We start from the raw sequence: 9,381 nt of genomic DNA on the forward strand, positions 1-9,381 counted from the left end.
ATCCTCGATCGTGTAAACTTCTATTTATATTTGTACCAATTAACTGCTTCAAATTCGATCTTTTGCGCGCATGCAGAAGCTTCCACATAAATCGCGAATAACACTAATAATAATGTTTCTCTTTTTCGTTTTACCTTTTAAGAGCTTTCGAATTTTTGACGCTAGGAAGAAGCAACCATGATGAATACAATAAAAGAATCATAGAGAATTTTACCGAAAAAAAAAAAAAAAAAAAAAAAAAAAAAAAAAAAAAAAAAAAAGACTTTCTCGTTCTTTGTGAACAGTAAATACAATAATGGGAAGGACTCACGGTACTTTAAATTTTGATAATCTGCCCACGATGGTAGTTGTCTCACTCGAGCACAAAATGAAATTCATTTTCCGATAATCTCAAAGCCCAAAACAAACAGGGCAAAAGCTCCCCATATATATATATACCCAAAACATCTTCATGCATGTCGACAGCCATCCCACCTAAATTCCTCCCCCTCCTCCCCCTCCACCACATCCACCACCACCGCCACCGCCACCACCACCACCAAAATCTCCTCCGCCACCACCACCACCACTGAAAGCTCCTCCTCCGCCACCATCCCAACCTCCACCTCCTCCACCACCGTCCCAGCCTCCACCTCCAGCAAAATCTCCTCCTCCCCCTCCAGTTTCAATATCGCCCCCACCATCATCACCACCGCCTATGCCTTCTCCGCCTCCTCCATCAATATGACCAGCACCATGATTCTTTCTACCATCAACTCCGACCCTACTACGTCCTCCACAGAAGAGACGCGAAACCACAATCACAATGATTATTGATGCCCAGAGAACGGGAATAATTATAAAGGCTTTATTCATCTCCCTCGAATGTTTTATACAAAGACAATGAAATAATTAAGTTCTTCACAGCTTTCCTTTTATAGTAAGGAATTGTCTGACTTTTAAACGAAATTTTATTGAAAACTTCAAACATTCTCTGTTGAAATATTTGACCAACGTGCAACAGATCGATCAGAAGACAGAAGCTTTAGGGTTGCTTGAAGCATCAAAGAAGCTTGTTTGCGTTGAATTTTTCAGAGTTCATTTCAAGAGGCCAACAGGTTTTTCTTTTTGTTGACATATGAGAAAAAAATAAAATAAAAATTGAGGGTTGAAGTCGTACACGGGGACCGTTTTATTAAAGGGTAATGTTTTTTATTTTATTTTTATTTTTGACATGATTAAAGATTAATGTTTGCTCCAAATAAGGAAAATGTTATTTACACTACAGGAGTACAACAGGAGCACAACACCCCCTCACATGGGGGTGAACCCCACACACTTGAGAGTAATGTTTCTTACACAATTTTTGTACAACTTTTACACAACTCTAACAACTTTCTTTTAAAATCAGCCATTGAATATTTAGGACCCACATGTTGAAAAACAAATCCAATGGTTAATCATAACAAAAAGTAGTTAGAGTTGTGCAAAAGTTGTGAGAGAGTTGTGTAAGAAACATTACTCCACACTTGAACCCACCCCATATGAGAGGGTGTTGTGTTTCTGTTGTGCACTTATAGTGCAAATAACAAGCCCCTTCAAACAAATGTATACAACTTTAAAAAATGACTCTTGCACAACAGTTGTGCAAGGTCTTAGAGACATGAGGTAGTAACTCATCACATGGGTTCTACGTGGGACTTATCCCATATCTCTAGAGTGGTGCACAACAGTTGCACCAATTACTTCTCATACACTTTTTACAGACGTTTCTATTTTATTTTATTTTTTCATTTTTTTTAAAAATCTGGACAAATCAGATGGGGTTGTGTGCAGATTTTTTTTACAAAAAATAAAATAAAAATAAATATTAAATACCTTTTTGCCCTCTTGTGGTTAAATCGTTATTTTTTGCCTGGTCAGATTTCATTTTTTTCACGAGCGGTAACTGTGCTACGGAAAAAGACGGAGATGGTACTTCCGTCCATTTTTCTGTCTAAAACTAACAGATTTTCACATCAGCGACACGTTGCATCATTAAAATTGCGACACGTGGCTGCACAATTGTTTTAAAAATAAAAAAATAAAAAAAAAAATGTAGGGGTGGCTTAGCCACCCCCAATGCTAGTTTTGGAGGTGGCCGAACCATCCCTAAAGGCCAAAACCTAATTTTTATTTTTTTATTTTTTTATTGTTCACTTTGATTCTTGGAAGTAGTCGAGCCACCCCCATAAAAGGTATTTAACCCTGAAAATAAAATTAACGCTATGTCAGCTTTTGACAACACAAAACACCAATAAATAGTTCACATTTATTCATACTTTTGTTTTAAGGACACTTATTTATGAGATTTATTGGAATCCATAAAATTAAGGTGCTAAAAAATTCCATATACATCGGTGATTATTTCGGCCGCTAAGAAAATTTACAATGGTAAATGCCCTTTTTTTTAAGAGTAATGTTTCTTACATAACTTTTGCAAAATTCTAACAACATTTTTTTTAAAAAAAAATCAACCATTAATATTTAAGGCTCACATGTAAGAAAACAAATTCAATGGTTGATCATTAAAAAAAAATAAAGTATTTAGAGTTATGTAAAAGTTGTGCAAGAAACATTATTTTTTTTTTTGTAGTATTCTAGGTGATACTTATCAATTGGAAGTGTAGTGTTTGTTCTAACAGTAATTTCTTAACAATGAAATATAGAATGATTCATCCACATATATATAGTAAAAAAGCGTATATGATCATCATCCAAATTCTGTCCCTTATTTATGGAGCACCGCTCAGTGGCAGACCCAGCCTTTTGAATATGGGAGCGTCAAATTGAAAAAAAAAAAAAAAAAAAATGAGGAGGCAAAATTAAAAAAAATAAAAATTATGAGTAAAATTTGAAGAAAAATTTTGAAGCTTGGGGGCTGGCCCCATGTAGGTCCTCCCCCGGCACCCCTCTTTCTCTTTGAGTCTCTCATATAAATGGTCATTAATTCAAAATCAAATAAAATTCAAATTGAGAACGTAATAAGACTATCATTTGATTGAAGATTAACGCACATCTATACATCATGACTAAAAACAAAAACAAAAAAAATCCAGTGCATAAGTTCTTGAAACTGCAGTTTCAACTCTACAAAGTAATTGGCATGGTGTAATATGAATACATAGATGCTACAACCACCGGTCCACCAGAGTCACCGACACCTCAACCTCCACCACCACCGCCACCACAACCTCCGCCACCACCGCCACCGCCACCACAACCTCCGCCACCGCCACCGCCACCACCACTACAACCTCCTCCTCCTCCACCCCCACCGTCACTAGCAAATGTTGCGGAAGCAGCTGTGGCTGAAATGGCTGTAGCTGCTAGTACAGCAGCACCATAATCGGTCGTCATAACAACCATGTCACCGTCTCTTGAGCCAGCCTCACCATTAGCAGCCCCACCTTGAGAAGCTTTGATTCTCGAATGATAATTACCTCTTCTATGCAGAGCAGCTGTTGGAGATTTTGCTTTCTTCTTACGCCCTCGGTAGCAAAGACACCCCATAACTTTGAAGTGTACGTACGTATATCGTATCTTTCGTCGACTATACAACTATGGCCGGAAAAACCAAACGACGTACTTATAAACAGGCAGAAATTTCTCTTTGCCTCTCCTTAATTATATAGCGAAGGTCAACATTTGGGATAACGTAATATTTATGCTTCAAATTCGTGTAATTTCCGTGATATGTACAAGGTAACATCCACATGAAAAGATCCATCAATATCGGGGGCCGAATTTTAAATAATATTGAATCCTACGAGGTTCTAGCTTATTGGATAAACCGAGAACATGCGTTGTGTTATTTAATTTATTCTCCTTAATTATTTGGTCAAACGACTCAAACTAGAGTTTGCTTGTCACGTAGAGAAAACCTAGTCATGATATCAGCAAGTATGATTGATGATGATACGTGCATCCAATATGACTATTGAACCTGTCCAAATTAATAACATCAGCATCTACCGACACCATTTAATAATCGGGAAACAATATATTAATTACTACAATTATATATGCTTGTCTTGCAATTATATATGCAGTTCGTTGGCTTAATTTGTTAATTATCTCCTTATAATTTCTTCTTTACAGCTTAAATCATGCTTGGCTTTTCAGTTTTATACATCACCATGCAGCCGGTTTATATATAAAAATAAAATGTGCGAGAATTTCGGTCCTTAGCAATATTTAAAAACCAATAAATGATTGATCACAAGAACGGTTCAATATCTCATGTGACGAAGGCCCATGTGATATATATTCCAATCTATAATCCATTCCAGTTGGATTAAAGCCCAAATATATTTTATTGATTACCACAGTATTCCCCACCTCCCAAATTGATTTCAAGGAGTTGAAAATCCTTTTCTCAAGGAGGAATTTGAAAAATTAAAGCACTCTCTAATTAATGTTCTATATATCACATAAATTTTTCTTACGGATAGAATATAATTGAAACTGAGAGTTTAATGTATCACCATCTTCCGTGTACGTTGCTAATTCTTTTGCTTTTCTGGGAAATATTGTCGTCTTGTTAAAATGAAACGTCTAGGGAAGTTCGAGGATTGGACTGCATGCAGATGTCAATGTCCGAAACTATAGATTAGTTTCGGAGAAATTCTGATTTTTATAATAATAAGAATAATAATAATAAAATCCAACTATTCAATGAAGGAAGGAATTTGAAATTTTGAATACAACAAGAAGTCTTGTGCATGTTACGACTAACGACTCCCCATTTTAATTCAATTCTCTAATGTTATAAAATAATAAAAAAGAAAAGAAAGTAATTAAGCGTTTGGTAAAATTTTAATTTAATCTTTAAAATTGTAATTTAGCTATTAAAATCGTGTTTTAACCTTTAATTAACTCTCTTGCTTACAATTTGAAGACACAAATTTTTTTACATTTTCACATCATAATTTAATTAATTTAAAATCATAGTACTAAAAGTACTAGGAACTAATGTAGTTATAACGATCTTAAAAGCCAAAATTAACGGTCAATATGTCTGAAATTTTTTTTTTCACCATGTTGATGAAAGATTTGATAGGGAATAGGTTTGATTAACTTAATCAGAACCTAAGTGTTGATGTAGTATATATAGAGATGTTACAAGAGTTCATGTTGAACTATGATTTTGTACATTTGAAAGTAAAACCACCTTAAAGGATTACACACAAGGATAATTAAGTTTAAAATACTCATGAAGATAACTAAGCTTCTATCCTTTCTCTAATATTGAATTCAAATGAGTTCCATGATCTGAGGACACTATCTTTCCAAGGAATTTGTTGATGACCGTGTCTTGTGGTATATTGTTGATGTTGATGAGCTAGTCGTCCTGCAGTGTCATACATGATGAAGAGTTGCATGTGAAGTTGGAGTCTTTAGAAACTGAAGATGACGTGGAGTTGATGGTTGGAGGAGGTTCACTAACAGTCTCCCGCAAGCTGATGGGTGGAGAATCAACCAGAAGCTTGGATTTGAGAAAGGTGAACCGAGCTGTCGAGAGACCCTTTGTAAAAATGTCAGCTATTTGATCAAGAGTGGAGATGTATTTAATCGAGATATCACCATTGATGACCTTTTCTCGGACAAAATGATAATCGACTTCGATATGCTTTGTCCTAGCATGATGGACCGGATTTGATGCCAAGGCCAAGGCACTCGCATTATCACACCAGAGAATTGGAGCATGAGGAAGAGGGATTGACAAATCTTTAAAAAGCATTCTTAACCAGTAAAGCTCCACAGTTGCTATGGCCAATGAACGGTACTCCGCCTCTGTACTAGAACGGGACACAACCGGTTGCTTCTTAGCGGACCATGAGATTAAGCAATTACCAAGAAAAACACAAAAACCAGATGTTGAATGGCGGTCATCGGGGCTGCCAGCCCAATCAGAGTCACAAAATGCTTGCAGTTGTAGAGGTCCTTTTGAGTAAAAGAGGCCATGTGAAGGTGTAGCTTTAAGATATCGAAGGACTCGCTTAGCAGCAGTCCAGTGTGTAGTAGTTGGAGACTGCATGTGCTGACAAAGTTGATTCACAGAGTATGCTATCTCAGGTCTTGTGAGAGTACAATACTGTAGGGCACCTACCACATGCCGATATTCAGAAGGATCTGGCAGAGGCTCACCATCAAATTTGGATAGCTTAGCACCTGAGGAACATGGAGATTTAGAGGGTTTTGCACCTAGCATCCGAACCCTGTGTAGAAGATCTGAAATATACTTTGTCGGGCAAAGATGAAGTCCATGTGAGGAGAGGGTAGCCTGGACACCAAGGAAGAAATGAAAAGGACCCAAATCTTTGAGAGGAAATTGCAATTGAAGCTTTGAGATTATAGAGGAAATAATCTTACTGTGAGTCCCAGTAATAATAATGTCGTCTACATATATTAAAATGAAGATTTGAACATCACCTTGCAGAAAAATAAATAAAGATGTATCCACAAGAGAAGCATGAAAACCATGACTGAGCAGGGCACCCGAGAGACATGTAAACCATGATCTTGGTGCTTGTTTAAGACCATAAATAGCCTTATGGAGTTTGAAAACCGAATTTGGTTGATCTTTATCTTGAAAACCCTGAGGTTGTTCCATGAAAACTTCCTCCTACAAGATGCCATGTAAGAATGCATTGGAGACATCCAATTGTCGAATCTCCCAATTAAATTGGACTGCAAGAGCCAACACAATTCGGATGGTGGTTGTTTTGATTACAGGGCTGAAAGTTTCTGTGTAATCCAGACCACACTTCTGATCAAAACCCTTAGCAACTAAGCGTGCTTTGAAGCGTTCAATGGAGCCATCGGCATGTTGCTTGACCTTATAAACCCATTTATTCCGAATGACATTGTTATGCAAGGGTCTAGGACATAGAGTCCAAGTAACATTGGCCATAAATGCATCAAATTCAAGAGCCATAGCAGATCTTCAACGTGAATCAGTAGCAGCCTTTGTGTAACAAGTAGGTCCAACTAGAGATAAGGAAGTATGAAGAGCAATAGGTGGGTGCTTAGATGTGTAGAAAAGTTGAAAATCAGGAAAGGGTTTTGGTTTCAAGGATCCTGTTTGGGATCCTGTGACCATACTATGATGTGGGTGTGAAGAATGAGAAGTAGAATAAGATATAGGCAATGAGTCAGAATGAGAAACAACCACAGTTTGAGGTAAAGCTGCTGCTGAGTCAATATTGGCAAGAATAGGTTCAGGTAATGCTACTACTGAGTCATTAGTGACAGGAGAAGGGAAATCATGTAAAATAGATGATGTAATGCATGAAGGAGGATATACCTCAGTAGAGTCCAGAATTGAATCTGTGAAGGCATGTGAAGTTGGAGCTGAAACTGGTGCAGGAGAAACCAAAAGGAGGTCATCTTGTGGAGGAGTAGAACTGGACAGTATTGGAGTAATGCTTGGAGGCAGGGGAAAAAACACATCAGCAGAGGCATTGAGCTTGGAAGGCAGTTGCTGCTTGGCATGATCTTTTGTAGGAAAAAAGCTCTCATCAAACAACATTCCTAGAAAGAAAAACTCTATCAGAAGTGATGTCTAGACACCTATAGCCAGCATGACTGTAACCTAAAAAGATGCAAGGTTTGGATCTAAATTCCAATTTATGTGTTGTATAAGGATGAAGTAAGGGGAAACATTTACAACCAGAAACCCTTAAAGATGTATAATTTGGAGGAGTGATGAACAATTTCTGAAAAGGGGATAAATTTTGTAAGACCATAGTAGGGAGCCGGTTTATAATATAAGTGGAAGTAAGAAAGGAATCAACCCAAAATTTGTTGGAAAGACCCAAATGAGCAAGGAGAGTTAAACCAGTCTCTAGAAGGTGTCTTAGTTTTCTTTTTGCGAGACTATTTTGCTGGGATATGTATGGACATGACTTTCGATGGAGAATACCATTTTGAGAAAGAAAAGTTTGAAACTGATGGGAGGTATATTCACCCCCACCATTAGATTGAAGACTCTTGATTTTGCAGGAAAATTGATTCTCAACTAAGACCTTAAATTTAACAAAACACTGAAAAGCTTCGGACTTAGCTTGCAAAGGATAAAACCAAGTATAACGGGAAAAATCATCAACAAAGATGACGTAATATTTGCAACCACTGAGAGAGGTCACTGGAGATGTCCAGAGATCCGAATGTATGAGTGCTAAAGGAGAAGTGGAAACACGATTAGAAGATGAAAAAGATAATGACTTTCTTTTACCAAGTTGACAGGAATCACAAAAGAACTTTTTATTGGATAAATCACCACTTAGAACAGGTAAGTGATGAGATTTGATTACATTGGACACTGTTACAAATGAAGAGTGACCTAATCTGAAATGCCACATGGAGGGTGTGGTCTTTAAACCTAAGAAAGCAGTAAAACATCGGTTGAGTTTGAAAAGAGACTTCTGAAACTGCAAAGGGTACAAGCCATTTTCACTTCTGCCTTCCAGCAGAATCTCCCAAGTCTGATTGTCCTTCACATAGAAATGAGAGTCGGTTAGGATAAAGAAACAAGCATTATCTTTGCAAAATTTCTGAATAGACAGTAAATTGGTAGAAGCAGAAGGACAATGTAAAATGTCTTTAAGTTTAAAAGGATGAGTGGAATATGGAGAAGTAGTTGAAAGAAGAGTAGATGAACCAGTATTTTCAATGACTAGACCATCTCCATTCTCCACTGCTACTGAATCAGGACCCTGAAATGGCTGCTAAATGGTCAGATTTTCAAGCTCGTTTGTAATGTGAGCATTAGCTCCACTGTCAGCAAACCATTGATGATCTTCAAGGGCTGTGTTATGCTGAGCAACCATGGCAGCCAGTTGTGGTGGAGGATGGCGTCCCTGATATGCATAATCCATTATGTGGAAACAGTCTAAGGCCTGATGACTTATTTTTCCACAGATTTGGCAGGGTGGTCGACTAGAAAAACTAGGAGCAGATGAACCATGAGCAGGGCCAGAAGAACCATTGGGGCTTGAATGACCAGCAGGACGAGGTGAACTGTTGTGATTCCGGGGAAAAGAAGACAATCCCATAGGTGGCCTCCCATTGTTATACGGAGGAAGATACCTCTGAGGATAGTGACGTCAAAATGGGCGGGGGCCAAAGGAATTGCCACCACCTGGTTTCTGAGCAAGAATAGCAAAACTACTGTTGACAGAAGGAGCAGTCTGCTGATTGAGCAGAAGTTCATGATTCAGCAGTTCATCACTAAAATCAGCAACTGTTATTGGGGCTCGACGAGTCAAGATCATGATCATAGTAACAAAAAAGTTGAAGGAATGGTTTAAACCACTCATAACATAGGATATGAACTCCTCATCAGCAACAGGTTGGCCA

General features: G+C 37.8%; 2 protein-coding genes across 2 annotated transcripts; both read right to left on the reverse strand.

Moving 5' to 3' along the window:
* Positions 1–474: 474 nt before the first annotated feature.
* Positions 475–855, reverse strand: LOC133873373 (glycine-rich protein 23-like). The gene has a single exon (XM_062311087.1). The coding sequence runs from the start codon at positions 853–855 to the stop codon at positions 475–477; it is 381 nt and encodes a 126-aa protein (XP_062167071.1).
* Positions 856–3,183: 2,328 nt separating this feature from the next.
* Positions 3,184–3,531, reverse strand: LOC133873374 (glycine-rich protein DOT1-like). Its single transcript, XM_062311088.1, has one exon. It carries the CDS (start codon positions 3,529–3,531, stop codon positions 3,184–3,186), a length of 348 nt encoding a protein of 115 aa, XP_062167072.1.
* Positions 3,532–9,381: the final 5,850 nt, after the last annotated feature.

The sequence above is a fragment of the Alnus glutinosa genome, chromosome 7, assembly GCF_958979055.1.
Source record: "Alnus glutinosa chromosome 7, dhAlnGlut1.1, whole genome shotgun sequence".
In the NCBI taxonomy this organism is placed as follows: Eukaryota; Viridiplantae; Streptophyta; class Magnoliopsida; order Fagales; family Betulaceae; genus Alnus; species Alnus glutinosa.

Bases quoted from the DNA above. Each gene is read 5' to 3' on its own strand.
- LOC133873373 (XM_062311087.1), bottom strand. From the start codon at position 855: ATGAATAAAGCCTTTATAATTATTCCCGTTCTCTGGGCATCAATAATC.
- LOC133873374 (XM_062311088.1), bottom strand. From the start codon at position 3,531: ATGGGGTGTCTTTGCTACCGAGGGCGTAAGAAGAAAGCAAAATCTCCA.